Here is a 15,389-nt window from a genome sequence, read left to right as displayed (position 1 = left end):
TTTTTTTCCCCCTGGCACCCCCCCCCCCCCTCCCACCTTTTTAACAGAGGGAGAACATTTAAGGAAGCTAAAGACTGCAAGAGGGGTGTCCTCTCAGCCCAAGCTCCTGTGACTGGCTGCAGGGAGAGCCTGCAAGGGGTTTTCATGTCTAACATAAGTTCCAGGACATTATTAAGTTCAGAAGTAATTTGACTTTAAGATAAGCTACAAAATTAGAAAGGTGTATCTAACAATTATCTGGGAGAGATATTAAAGCCATGATTAGTCATAGTTAGTAAATTATGAATGAAGGTACCAAAGAATCCTTATGAATTTTTTAACAATGCATTTTGTAAATATCATTATTAAACTAAGACTATTTGGCAGATGTCTTATAGTCTAGATTGTGTAACCGTGTCCAAAATGCCCCATCACCATCTGGTGGCAGAATCCCTAAATTGCAGGATAGTGTTGTGAGGGACAAATGTCATTATGATAGGAGACATCACACTGGTTGAAGGTTAACTGCGGGACACGTTGGCTGCCAAGTCAAAATGTCCAAAAGGGTTACTTCTGGATAGTTTCAAGGTAAACAGTTCTCCATTCCCTTTGTAATTTAGAGGATGCTTGAGTTCCTAACTGGCCACCATGTAAGAGAAGACAATTTGAACTTAAGCTGCACTAAGAAATGCCTATATCTACAGTAATAAAGAGAGAATAAAAACATGTTGGCTTTTGAGCAGTGGTTTGACTTCCTCAATGAGCCAATCAGTAGGTATTTGTTGAGTATTAACAAGGGTTCTGGACCACCAGGGGCTATACTAAGAAATATAAAACTTATCCTCTGCCTAATGAGGAGTTTAAAATCTAGTTAGAAAGAAGAAATGTAGGTTAAGCAATAGTGACCAAAGCAGGGCAGCATCTAATTGATTAAGAGTTTGCATGACACNTAAAAAAATAAAAATTTTTTTTTATAGTTTATTTTTTTATTTTTGAGACAGAGAGAGACAGAGCATGGCTGGAGGAGGGGCAGAGAGAGAGGGAGACACAGAATCTGAAACAGGCTCCAGGCTCTGAGCTGCCAGCACAGAACCCAATGCGGGGCTCTAACCCACGAATGCAAAATCATGACCTGAGCCAAAGTCAGACGCTTAACCAACTGAGCCACCCAGGTGCCCCAGCGCTTATTTTAAGCACTGTATTGCTGCAAATGTGCTAGACCTTTAAGAATTAGGAAAGAACAGGATGAGGGATACCGATGAACAGGTGTAAGGCAGGCAAGTAAGCACAGTGCATTAAAGGGACTGTGAAGAGAAGCTGAGCTGGCCCATTGGTTCTGTGCACACGAGCAGTGGGAGCACCATTGGCCATAAGGCCAGATTATCAAGACTGGGCAGAGATTCAGGCTGATCTGCTAGAACTTTGCTGCCCAACACAGTAGCCAGTAGCCACATGGGGCGGCAGAGTACATGAAATGTGGCTCGTCAAAATTGATGTGTCATACGTGTAAACTACACGTTGGATTCCAAGGACTTAGTACAAAACCAGAATGTAAAATTCCTCATTAATAATTTTATATTGACTCCATGTTGATGTGAATTGTTTTGGATATGTTGGGTTAAGCAAAACACTATTAAAATTAATTTCATCTACTTGTTTTTACTTATTTTTAATGTGACTACTAGAGAATTTTCAATTACCTACATGACTCACGTTATCTTTCTATTGGACAGTACTGTTTTAGGTAGGAAGAAATTCTCAGATGGTTGAACAAGAGAAGCAAGCTGATGAAAAGTAATGCTTGAATCAAAATTTTTAAAAACTAAAATAATAATAATAACGAACTGAATTTAAAAAATAGTAATGCTTGAATCTAGAAATGCAGCTGGGGAGAGGTTGTTTCCTGAACACATTTTCTAAAGTGGTGCCTTGTCAACAATTTATTTTAAGGTGACAGATTGACATGTCAGTAGTTTATGATTATGTGGGGTTTTTTTTTTTTTTTTTCCAAAAGAGGAAGCATTGTGAAAACAAGGCTGTGAGACTGAGGGAGAAGTAAGCAGTGGGTAGTGCCTTTCCACTTACATAAGCATCCACCAACAGTACAGGCCCACCCCCAACCTCGGCTCCTACCCCTATACTGTGCAACCACCCCCACATCCCCCAATACAGAGTTGTGCTTCTTCCCTCTAACATTGTATCCTGGCTGTAGCTGTCCAAATCTTCCCTCTAAAATCATTGACAAATGGTTATTTAACATCTATGTGAATGCCTCCATGACAGGGGACTCAGTACTTTCCAAGGAAGGAATACATTTACTCGGGATTGTTACCAGATGTAATACTTTTTTCCCAGCTCATTCGTTTGCTCCAGAAAAATGCCTAAAGAGAGCTAGAGTTCCCAGATCCTTGCTCCCATGTTTCTGGAGGGACATACCACTTTTTATTAAGCACAAAGAGAGAATGGTGCAACTCACTGTGCATGTGGCCTGGACAGAACCTGCCCAAAACTTAACTAAATACAGCACTCTGCAACACTCCCGAGAGGCCTCAGGCATGGTCACCACAGCGAATGTCCCAACTGAACTCACAAATCCATCTCAGTCAAACAAGAACACACCCCCTTCCTTCTCCCTTCACTTACCGTCTCTTCCTTTCCTTCTTCCTTTCCTCATTGTCCCTACTTGGAATCTCCTTCCTTCCACTACTTTGTCTTTCACTTTATTTTCTTAGTTAAGTATTTACTTCCATAAGACCCCTGTCCCGCCTTGACAGCACCTCCACTCACTCCTACTCCAGGGGCAGAGGGACCATTGTTCCTGCCCCCTCCCCACCTCACAATGTGCTGTACACAGTTTAGATGAAATGAGATGATAGGTTTGACCCCTTTCTTTGAAGTGTATGCCCACTATAGAGCTACCTTGTGAGAGATGGATGTGGATGTGTTTTAAACAGTCATTGCTAACCTTGCTAATGGCAAGGTTCAGTGGCATTATCTCGTTATCGCTGGGCCTCTGTTACAGGCCCAGAGAGGCTGATGATTTGGCCAAGTTTTCCCAGCTTGAAAGTGGCAACACTGGGACTAAACTAGAAGCCAAATCTCAACTAACTAGTTAACCCATAAAAGAGTAGTGTCAAGTCCTCTGGTGAGCTTATCAAGAGTCATTTAGGAAATGTTTCTGTCCTTTAAGCCAGAAGAACCTCCAAAGAAAGCTTCACCTTCGGGAAGGTAGACACATGGACACATTAGAGAACTGGGTTTGATGATGACACAGGTTCTAGCTGTGTGCCAGCTGCTTTTTGGTCATCAGATGCCTATAGACCCCAAGCTACAAAGCAGTTATTAGGGCACCTCCCCTAAAGGGTGTGGAGGACAGCCTCATGCAGCCAGGCATATCCATTGTGTATGGAGCCCAGGCTGAGATGGTTGTCCCTGAAGAGCAAGAGTAAAGGCCTTTGAACTACAATATCTAGGTTGCGGGGGCACCATTGTTAGACACCGGAGTTTCTCCCTTTGAAAATTTGGAGCTCCACATCCCCCTTCCCCCACCATCTCCCTGGCTCCAAAGAGTGAATAGCACTTTCCCAGGCAAAACCCATACAGTGGAGACAGTGCCCTGGCTAGAACTCTGAAAGCTTGCTCACTGTCACACTTCAGGCAATCCCTCAACATTTCTGGACCTCATTTTCTTATTTGTAAAATGGGGATCACAAGAGCCCTCATGCCTACCCAATACAGTCACTAAGAACAGCAAAGGAGATAACACACACCCAAGTGCTCTGTAAGCCATAATATACCCTATGGATGGAAGGTTCCACCCTCGTATCCCAACCTCTCCCTGCAAGAGCAAGCTCTTCTGGGTTAGTCACACTAGCGCTAGAGCTCCCACCCATGTCTGAAAACCTAATATCAGTTCCGTCTCTTTAGGAAATTTATACCACTTCTGGTAATATATATGATTTCCAAAAATGAATTGCCCAGTAATGTTTTAAATAAGAAATTAAAAAGAAATTGCAAGCCAATTCTGTGAAAAAGCAACAAGGCATGAGTTTGTTACTGTAAGTAAATAATAAATTTATCTGTGAGCTTCCTCGTCATAAAAGCAAAGAGGGCAAACATAGTGGACATTTGTGTTCTCATCCAGTATGTCATTTATCTAAGAAAGGAGCTTTTTCCTAGCAGCAATTTCTTGAAGGATTTATCAGATGGATTACGATCGGACTATGGAAGACATCAGAAAAAAATAGTACATATTGGCTTCATCTGTAAGTTTTGCCAGAGTTTATGTTCTTCATATGGAGCTTTTTTAGTTCAGCCCTATACGCCAGCTAGGGGTCCACTATGAAAGTTGAACATCAGTGAAGGCAATTATTAAGAGGAGCGAAGATAATAATTGGTTACAGGGGCAGTATCAAGAGTCCAGAGCATTGGACTCACCCATGGTGAGCATTGGGATCACCTGGTAAGTTTTAAACAATCCAGATGTCTGTGCCCCAGTCTCAGAGATTTGGATATAATTGCTTAAGGGTGTTGCCTGGGTATCAGGATAGCTTAAAGTTTCCCAAGTGATTCAAATGTGCTGCCAAGGTTGAGAACCACTGTCCCGGGAGGCATGAATAATTAGCATGTCACTTTGATCCTTTCTCTGAAACACTGCAAGTCCCTGAACTGTCAGCATGGGCAGCATCACAGTCAATTGATGATGAAATCACTAATACATGCCTGATGTTCTGTGATTGACTCAAGATAAGGCTTTAGTCTGAGGCTAGGCTCCAGAGTTGACTTCTCTTGGGGAAATTTTGGAACCTGATTTCTCACTTCCCAACAGAGGAGGCCACAAAAGTCTACAGTAACATTGAATCTATTGAAGACTTTAGGCAAATGCTAAGTTGAGACCCCCATCATTGCATGCCATAAAGCATAGAACACATCATTTTGGCCTGAAAAATATCAAAGTCAGTTAACACTTTGCCACTTTATCCATTTGAATCCTTTAAAGGATTCAAAACCTGAGTGGGAGGACTGTGTCTGGATTTTAACTAGGTCTTAAGTCAGTGGTTCTCAGAGCGCAGGCTGCAAACCAGCTGCATCAGCATCAGCTGAGAACTCATTAGAGCTGCAAACTGTCAGGCCCTAACTGCAAACTGTTAGACCGAGCTAATTAGGAACCTTGAGAATGGGGCCCAGCAATCTTGTTTTTAATGAGTCCTCCAGATGATTCCACGCTGAAGTTTGAGAATCACAGTCTTAAACTATCAAGAGAGCTATATTTGTCCCCTTCATTGGGCAATAGTATAGCTAGAAGCTTGGGATCTCTCCATGTGGGTATCCCATATGAAATGCAAAAAAGACATATATTCTTAATGGGTGCTTTGTGATTAGATTAGTTGTGCTTGGAATTTGCTTGATCCTCATGCAAGACATCCTGAAGTTTGTTAGAGAAGAAAAGACTGATAATGTCCAACAAAGTAATGCGTTCCCAACTTGAGGGAAAATAGAAGATTTCTCTTTATGAAGAGGAAACACTGCCTGAATGGTTGTTGAGGCTAGATATTTTGGTGAAGATTATAACCTAACATTCAGGATGAGTACTAAATAATTTTTTTAACATTTTGGGGTAATTGGAGGACCATAAGATCTAGAAAATGTAGGAGGAACATCAGAGGATAATAAAGCAGAATAAAATACTCAATAAAAATGACCAGAGCAACAACCTGTACAGAAAGGAAAGGAGAAACATGGGTGTATGAGGAAGGCAGAAGTGGGATGAGCCAGAGATGATGGAGATTCACACTCCCCCCTCCCCCAAGCATGTGAGTACTGAGCAGTCTAGGATTGGCTCCAGGCCTTCGGTTTGAGTGTCACCCACAGTCCCCAGGGAGGCCAGGCATTCAAGCCACTGGGGTAAGGAAGATCTGGAAGAAAGGTGCCGGAGAGTCGGCAGTTGACAAGGGACCACTTTTGAAAGAGCCCTTGCCAGATAGCAAGCCAGCTTCAAGTTGCCTCTGTTCCAACGTGGAACCACTCCCTCTCCTGTTGCCAGCCACAGAACCTAACTGTTCCAACATGTAATACCAAGCCTGCCCCAAAAGGAAAAAGAAAGAACATGAGCAGTTTGTGGTTTTGCCAGTTCTCTAGCTAAATGCAATGACGAAGGGAGGAAAACATTTGAGGTGACTGTAGTGCTTGGGAAGACACAGTATGGCATGATGTGCCATTGCCTCTTTCCACCCCATGCCATTCATTGACTCATGGTAGCACGTTTCTATCATGGATGGCGCAAAAACTAGCTCATTTTTACTGGAAGCAAGGATATGAGGCACAAGTCTACAACATACACCCAGAGAACATAGATGACAGATAAACCTTTCTGTATTCCAGAAAAGACGATTGATGCATGTTTTTTTCCTTCCTGGAATTATGGAAATTCCCTTCTGGTCTGGCTAAGCCTGATTCTCCAGATGCTTTTACTTGTGGGTGAGGCTTGACACATCAGTGAAGTCACTAGGAGGACTCCCATGATCTGATGAAGCAACTTGGAGCCTCTGCTGTGGGCCTTTCCCACATAGGAGCATGATCCCACATCCGGTGGCAGGCCAAATCCAAGTGAGAATTGACTGTGCACTCTGAGGCCTCACTTCCAGCTTCCTGACAGCAGGACTTGGAGCAGCAAAGCTTTCCTCACTACGCTTCCTGCTGACCTTTAGGAAGACGGCCCTTGGCGATAGCGGAAGCACGTATTTAAAACTTGTCTGTGGGCAAGTCCTCTGCTACCTGAAGGTCCCCTCCAACCTCCCCTGAGTCTTAGGAGAAGAAGGCTTGGCTCCTCCAGGGACACTGTAGGAGTCCAAAGCCAATAAAAATGACAGTGGGGACTCATTGTCCCTCAACTGCTAGGCTGGTACAGCTTGGGAAAGGACCCAGTTCATGGATCCTCGCCTAGTAGGGCTGCTTCTAAGCTTGGAGAGGCTGACCACATCCAAAGAGGGCTCTGCCCAGCTCCTCTTGAGCTTCCTCCCCTCTCTGCCTCCTCTTTCTAGATCACTCGGCAGCAGTACCAGAATGCACTCACTGCCTGCCACATGGACAGCTCACCCCAGTCCCCCGACGTGGAGGCCTTTGCTGACGGAGACTCCACCAAAGCCCCTACGACCCGGGGTACACCCCAGACCCCCAAGGATGACCCTGCCATCACCCTCCTGAGCAACAGGAACAGCCTGCCATGTAAGTCAGTTGGGTGGATGGGCTGGGCTGCCATGGGGTGAGGGCAGCCCCATCTTCCGCCTTCAACCCTGCCCAGAGCTGCCATCCTATACCAGGAGGAGACGCAGGTCTTCTCCAGAGCAGATTGGTCACACACTTGCTGTCCTCCACAGGCAGCCGCTCAGATGGGCTGAGAAGCCCCGGCGAGGTCGTGTACCTGAGGATGGAGGAGATGGCCTTCACCCAGGAAGAGATGACGGACCTCGAGGAACAGAGCACACAGCAGCTCTCGCTGTCTTCTGCAGCTGTTCCTACGACAGCAGGTCCGGGAGGGAAATTGGGGTCATCACCGTCGGGCACTGGGATGGCCCGGGGAGAATCAATGAGGGACCCCAGCCCCTGCGTAATAGTACCACCTCCTCACACAGTGAGCGAGGCAAGGGAAACTCACACTTACTAAGCACCAACCCCTCATCAGGCCTGCCGATCCATTCTCCCAGGAAGACCATGCGGAGGGTGGTGTTAGGAGCTGGGTTTCCAACTGGACTCAGATGTTGGCTCCTTCATTTAGGAACTATGTGATTTTCAGCAAGTTACTTTAACCTAAGATTCTGTTTCCTTATCTTAACAGATAAGTTTCTTCCTTATGTTAATACATGTAAATGATGGTGGCTAGGTCACGAAGTAGCTTGGGACATGAATGAGATAGCTTATGTAGAGGGCATATCACAGTGTGTGGTAACATGCTCTGTGAATATTAGGCAGTTTTTGTTAGACTGCCTTACAGATGAGGAACCTGAAGTCAGCCAGCACTCTTACTGGCAGGTCTCTTCCCTTCCTTTGGGCCAGAGGTGATCTGTAGAACTTGTCCTCAGCTCTGAGAGCATCTCCCAATGCTTCCGTCTTGGCAGTGTTGTTGCTCTGAGCTCCCAATGTCTCACCTGTCCTGAGATCCTCCTGTGCTCGCCCCACTGGTATCTACTTCCCCAGGTCATCAGCAGTGCCTATGCCCCCACACCTGACCTCCGAGACCTGCCGCACTCCATAGTCTGAGATCCCTCGAGTGCTCATCAATTTTTGCAGTCAGTAAGACAACATATTTGAACTTGTGGCTAACTCAGAATATCTGGGATGTACATAATCACCATGCAAGGACCGGAATTTAGAACTGGTGTTCTTTTTCTCCCTCACACACTGAAGTCAGTAGCTAAAGCATGTAGCAAGAAATTGTATCAAAGGAATATGAATGGAGAAGATAGTCTTTGGAGTTCATCTAGTCCTTCCTCCTTGTGTGACAGGGGGACCTTGCATGAGGACCCTGAGGCCCCAAGAAAAGACTTGTCTGATCTATATAGCACACTAAAAGCAGGATCAGCCTCATGGCTTTGTATGCAGTGCTGTTTCCACTGCCACATTCTGCCTCCCAGGTCAGGTTCTTACCTCACTGGCATTAAGGGCCTGGGCCTCTTTCTGGCTTTCAGATTCTGTGCCTGTCTAAATCCCCACTGGGTTCAGGGGGAGAAGATACAGACATGTGCTTAATTGTTACTGAGCCCTGTGATTTCCCAGGGCCTGAGTGAGCATCCCCACCTCAGGGTCCTCAAATGTGCTTTTTGTCTGGCAAAGATACTGAACAGAGAACATTTTGTCCTCTTCATCTCTCTCCTGCCAAATAACGTTTGTATTGTTAGATTCTCACTCCTGGTCTCTTTGTTCCTTTTGTGGCATTAAACTGCCCCTTGCTAACTAATGAGAGCCAACAGCTTCCTGGACATCCCTCCCTGTTACAGCCACCACTGCCTTGGCTCTGGTTTTGAACTTTTATGAGGAACATCAATCAGAATCACCCTTCCTAGATTCCTGGGTGTGTAGGTTGGGAAGACTTGAGTTCTTTCTTCTTTCCTTTCTCTCAGCATCAGATAGTGAATGTTGTAATATCAACCTGGACACAGAGACCAGCCCCTGCAGTAGCGACTTTGAGGAAACCATGGGCAAGAAGCTGCTGAGAACCTTGAGTGAGTAGCTAGCTCTTCACTTAGATGAAAGCCTCCCACCAGCTAGTTAGTAGAAAAATTATGTTAGGGCATTACCCCTGGAGAAAGAACCGTTGACTCCTTGTGGGAACCTAATGAGGTATAATCGTGGAAATCTGTAACAGGGCTTGGGCCAGTACTGTGCCCTTGATAATTCGTCTAGGACAGGACTCTGCAAGCCATGGCCAAATCCTGGCCTCCCTCTCCCACCTCTTATAAATAAAGACTTACTAGATCGTAGACCCATTTGTTATCTATGTCCACAATAGCAGAGTTGAACAGTTGCGACAGGGACCAAATGGCCTGCAAAAGCTAGATTTACTATCTGGTCCTTTAAAGAAAGAATTTGTGTCCAGGAGACTCAGTAGAAAGGAAAGCAGTATCTTTCATGGAAGGAAGCCAATAGCAGAAAAACACTCCTTCCTAAAAACAACAGAGCTGGGAACCCATTACCCTTCCGTCCTTGAGGACAATTACATGATTACCCCACCTGCCCCAATGCAGAAGGAAGGTTGTTTCCAAGCTACAGAATGTAGGTGTGTGGGAATGGCTCCCAGGAACACCCACCAAAACCCTGGCTCATGGAACACCAAAGGCTATGAGACCAGCCCTCTCTCAGAAGGTGTCTGCCAGGCAGTTGGGCCTTCTGAGGATAGAAAGACATGCTTCTGAGGCATTACCTGGGCTTTACTCAATCCTCTCAGGAAATCTCCATTCTGCAGGCACTAGCCTGGCTTTTTGGAGATGTCATCCCAGGTAGATGTAAATATGCTGATAGCAACACTAGAATGCAATGCAGATTACTTTCTGCAAAACTACCGAAGGCTTTGTCACCATTTTTGCATCTGTTTTGGAGAGAGTACGTATCAGTGTCCTCCCAGCCAGAGACTGATGCTTACAAATTGTTTTTCAGGTGGTCGAAAAAGGAAGAGGTCTCCCGATGGAGAGAGAGCCTCTGAGGAGAACTCCAATTTAATGCCTCTGATCACATGACAGGGCAGACAGCGTTTGCTGGGTATGTGAGATTCCAGAGCTTTGAGGGAGAACCCACCCTCCCATCTTGTGTGTCTCCCGAGGCCTCCCATAGGTGACAGAGCATTCTGCTTTCCTTACCACCTCTTCACCCCTAGCTGTCAGTTTGGCAGATTACCCCTTGTTGCCTCCAGTTTGACTCAGAGCCTTGCTATGCCCAACATGGATGGAGGGGCCTCCGGTGGAAAACATGCTAGAAATGATCTTCTCCATAGCAGTCTGGGACTGGAGAAGAAATGACCCCACACTGACAATGCCACACTGGGACCCCTGACTCCCTTCTTGTTCTTTGGGATCCCCTCATGCCATATTTCATGCTTAGCTTAGCTCAGAAGGTGCCCCTGGAAGACAGGCATACAGGCGGCTGGAGCTGCGGGTATGAAGGTCAGTTCAGGAGATACACCAAGAATTTCTCCAGGACTTTAGAGCTGTGGGACTCAGCCTATGGTGGCATGTGATGTTACAGAACAGAAAACTGTCGGTGACCAGTTTCCTGTTAGATAAGGATTCTAGCAGCCTGGCAAGTGTGTCTCGGCTGGAATGAAAAGACAATGAGATGGAACATCAAGTCACCGTTTTTCCCAGGGACACATCTTTTTGGCTCCCAATCAGCAGTCATCAATCCATCAATAAATCTGTTATGGAAGAGGAGAAGCAGAAAGCAGAGACCCAGTTGGGAGCCAGAGATGGAATTTCAGGTTTTAAGTTCAAATCAAAGCAAGCAAACAGACAGAAACTTATGTAGAAAAATTCTAAAGCAAGTTTAGCCATGACAAACCAAAGAGTGCCCAGGTCAGCCAAGAAGGATGCAAGCTCTCATGGGACTTCAATGTGCATTAAACAGGAACACTGAAGAATCGCTATCCTTTTTCATCCATTCCCCCCTTAATTCTCCCCAGCAGGTCAGCTAAGTGTACTTCATTCCAAGAACGTACTAGATCTTTTTTCACCGGGATGTTGGGGCATATGCAATTCCAAGTACGGCCACCAGATGGCGGAATAACTCCACATACCTACTTCAAGAATAAAACCCCCTAATCAGGCAGATCACTTAACCATTCAGCCAACCAACCTTTGGGAAAATGTGGAAGTAAGTGAAGGTTGTCTTTAGGACACCTGGCTCCCTTTCTGTCTCCCATTCATTGAGTTCCCTCAGTCAGGAATCCAGGGATCTCCTGCTGCCTGCTCAATCTCCAAACCATTCCCAAACCTTTCCCTGGGGTACTATCCAGGCTTACCCCCTTTCCCCCAAATGCTTACTCCCACACCTCCACACCCATTCAATCAGTAATCACATGGAGGCAGGGAGACTGATAATTCATTCCTCTGGGTTATTTGCATCTCAAAAGAAAATGCATACCCATTGGAACCTTTAACTCAGGGGTTCTTAATTTAGGGGTCAGTCACCCCAGGGGGTCCATTATTGGACTTCAGAGGGTCAATGAAACCCCTAAAACTGTCAGAACTTAGTGTATGTGTCCTTATGTGTGTTTTCCAGAGCGCTAAAGCTTTCATGAGATGCTCAAAGTTCTCAGACCCACAAAGAGTTAAAAACCACTATTTTAACTTAGTGGAACTTTCAGCCCAAAGTTTCTGCAATGCAGAGCGAATTGAATAGTGGACAGTTCGAGACCGACACAAGTGGTCTTCTCTAGAGTCTAGCAAAACGATGGGGAAAGCTAGGACCCGCCAAAAAGTGGAGGTCTTCAGAGATCCTTGGCATACCCTAGAGTATTGTACCACACCCCCACACGTTTGCCCCCACTTCCCCACCAAACCAGAGCAAATGTTGCAGACAGGAGGGCCACAGTATTTGGAAGTAATGACTTTCCCACTGGAGATGCCCTTTCCAGCAATGTATGCCTGACTTCTCACCCCTTGCCTGGCTCTGCCTGAGGCTCAGCAGTGCATGACTCCTAGATAACTCCACAGCCGCCACCCACTCCCAACACCTACTCTTGCCTAATAGGAATTGGCAAAGTGTCAGCCCTTGGTGCTGGGCACCTCAAACCCAAACCAGCGAACACTGAGTTTCAAGCAAGAACTGTCATTGTGCAATCTTCCTACCCAGCTGGCCACTGGCCCAAGGGGGCCTGCCTGGCTAGTCTCCTTGTCATTACCGCTTAGGCCACGGGGCTCAGACCACTGCTGTTGCATACATCCATCCCTTTGCAAAATCCTGAAGGAGCCTGTCACCACTCCCCTCCCTATTCCCTGCTTTGTTCCCCAAGATTTTCTTCAGGTTTAAAGAGTTAACATTTAAAAAAAAAAAAAAAAAAAGAGAGAGAGAGGATTTTAAAATAAAGCATTTATGAAGGCTTAATAAATTGTAAATAATTTTTAAATAAAATGAAAATGCTTTTCCTGGAATATTTTTCCTGCCCCTGAAATATCTCAGTTCTAAAGTGGTTTCACATCTGAGATACAGGTTAGGTTGAAGCACACATGGAATGGTCTCACCTGAGGCCTACCAGCCTCAAGAGGCAAGACTGTACTGACGGTTATAGGAAAGCACTGGCGTTCTGCTTTGGGGGCCAGATGGGTGAGACTTTGTTGAAGCAAATGCCAGCAATGGAAAGTAAAACCCAAATGAGAAGCCCAAGTGTGAACGAGGATGAGAAGTACTAAGCTGATAATGAGAAGGGGCTGGCATTTGTGGAANCCTGGGAAAGCCCCTGAAAAAATGTGTTGGTCACACTGACTCACTTCTGCAGACCCTCTGGAGAGGAACCAAAGTGGCACAAATCCAGTGGTTTCCAACCAAAGGCTGGGAAAAGGAAAAGGGGAGGGAGCCAAGCATATTGATCAATTTTCAACCAACCAATGCAGGAAGGAGGGAACAGCCAGACAGGCAAGAGGGTGTGTTTGGGCATTTAACATCTTTGTGGAAGGAAGGTTGGGATTTGACACTACAAATTTCTCCAACACCAAGGTCAGTTAGTGGCCTGTGGACAACTTAAGATTCTCCAGTCTGTTAACCTTACTAGCAATAATAATAAATGATAGTACCAAGCTGTTTTGGTGAAATCTTTATGTGCCAAGTAGTGTGCTAGGTATACATTTACTCATTTCTGTCTCAAAACCCCTGGGAAGGCTGTAGTCTGTGAAAGAGGCTCTGAGCCATTAAGTGACTTGCTCAAGGTTATACAGCCAGGTAGTGGCAGGGCCTGGAGGTGAGTGACCTCCTCCTGAGCAGAGGAAACAGAAAAAAAAAAACAGTCCTACCTGTGAACTTCACAGTGCACACCTGCATGAGAGGCCAAGAAGCCATACAGCAAAGAAATCTGTGGAACTCACTAAGCCCAGCTTTTCCCAAACTTAACACAAAACGGCTTGTTCAGGTGAGCATGGTGAAAATGGAACACACTGGGAAAAACACTAGCCTATATGCCGGGGTAGAATGAGGGCCAAATTCCCATTGATTGGGGCTTTCTTCTATGCAAAAAATATTTTAGCATTTTGGTAGGGACATTCTGGTTTAAAGAAGTGTTTTTAACCATTTTTTGCACTAGTGTCTTCCCCCAAGAGAAAAATTAAATTTAAATTCTCCCTAACAAGAGAAATGAGATACTAAGAACTGAGACTCTGTGGGGTAGGACTGTGCATCGGAGGGCCACACACCATTTTCCTCTCAGACTTCTTTTGCTCCCTTGGAGGTACTGTCACCCTGCTGAGAATTCCTGGCTTAAAGCTGTGCTTAGAGAAGACGACAGAAGAGTGACAGCAGGTAGGATTACTGATACGTTTTGTTGTCTTCCCTTACAAATGACCAGCATCTTTAAATAGGAAGAACAAATACTGATGGAAAAGAAAACAGACCAGGAGGTAATGGAGAGATGAGTGTAGGGCCATCTCTTCAAATCCGTTGACACCCACCAGACCCAATCACACAGTGTTCTCTGAACGACTGCCTGGGATCCAGCTGGAACCTGAAGGATCTGGAAACCGTATCTGTGCAGAAACACTGAAGAATGGGAGGAGGGAGGAGTTTCATGGAAAAGCAAAAACAAGGAATAACTGCTACTTTCAACTATTGGAAAAGTCATTCCTAAATGCCAATAGACTTAGTGTCCATTGTCTAAAAGAGGGGAGGAAGGTAGGAGGGGATGGGGGAGCAGAACAGACAGAGATCAAATTCTGGATCAAGGTAAAGGTCTTTTTAATTAAGGTGGTCCAAATAAATAAATAAATAAGGTGCTCCATCAGTAGAATGGGATGCTTCACCAAGTAGTGGAAGAATCCATCTCATCCCAGTACAGTTGCAAAGGAGTCAGGGATGATACCACACTGGGGGAGACAGACTGGAGCAGATAAGACCCCAATCATCACCCAGGACTGCAGAATTTTAGAACTCAGAGGCATCCCAGAAAGGAGCACATTTTGTCATAATAAGAGTTATCTTTCAATATTTAAAAACTCCAAGTAGTAGCCCTCTTATTTTAAGACTCAAAGTCTTCAAAGCTGTCATTTGGAGAGTCACTCAGACTCTCTGGAAAATGTGATTTATGTGGCTCTCATTGTTTCGACAGACGTGGAGGTCCCCCACCTGCAATGGGAGGGACTGTGTTCCAGAATCACCCTGAGTGATGCCAACCCTTCCATGAATCCACGAAATCCAGTTTCTTAAGTACAGAAGAAGATAGCTGGCCTTTAAAGGACAAGCCCAAACTACCAGAGTGGTGGTAGGTGAGGTCACTGAGGGGAGGCATACTTCAAGAGTGCAGTTTAGTTTTTTTCTTTAGCAACTAGTAAATCCCTCCAGAGTATTCATTTTTAAATGTGGGTTACAACCCATTAGTGGATCACAAAATCAATTCCATGGGTCTCAATAAACTTTTATTTCTTTAGTGAAACAACACAATAGAATGGAAAACATCAGAACGCACTGCTCCCAGCAAGTGAAATACGGTTTCCTTAAACTTCTGTTTCAGTCAAATGTGTGTGTGTGTGTGTGTGTGTGTGTGTGTGTGTGTGACAGAGAGAGAGAGAGAGAAAGAGAGAGAGAGTGAGAGAGAGAGAGAGAGAGATTGAGAGAGAGAGAGAGAGAGGTAAATCTCTCTCTTACCTTGGTCACCCTAGAGCACTAGAGCTTAGGGCTAGGGACACAACCATGCAGAAAGAGCAGGAGACAGACACTCTGGG

The 15,389-nt window shown here is 45.3% G+C and overlaps 1 protein-coding gene across 2 annotated transcripts in view; it reads left to right on the top strand.

Moving 5' to 3' along the window:
• Positions 1–12,905, top strand: part of CNNM1 (cyclin and CBS domain divalent metal cation transport mediator 1) — a 60,002-nt gene extending 47,097 nt beyond the window's left edge. For both annotated transcript variants that reach the window (XM_077778915.1, XM_077778906.1), the window contains 4 exons: positions 7,020–7,203; positions 7,356–7,505; positions 9,096–9,197; positions 10,129–12,905. In XM_077778915.1, the coding sequence (XP_077635041.1) occupies positions 7,020–7,203; positions 7,356–7,505; positions 9,096–9,197; positions 10,129–10,208 (516 nt within the window). In that variant the 3' untranslated portion in view covers positions 10,209–12,905. The remainder of the gene's footprint in view (positions 1–7,019; positions 7,204–7,355; positions 7,506–9,095; positions 9,198–10,128) is intronic.
• Positions 12,906–15,389: the final 2,484 nt, after the last annotated feature.

Source organism: Crocuta crocuta, unplaced genomic scaffold (assembly GCF_008692635.1).
Source record: "Crocuta crocuta isolate KB4526 unplaced genomic scaffold, BGI_CrCroc_1.0 scaffold170, whole genome shotgun sequence".
NCBI lineage: Eukaryota > Metazoa > Chordata > Mammalia > Carnivora > Hyaenidae > Crocuta > Crocuta crocuta.
This window is presented reverse-complemented; position numbering and strand designations above follow the sequence as displayed.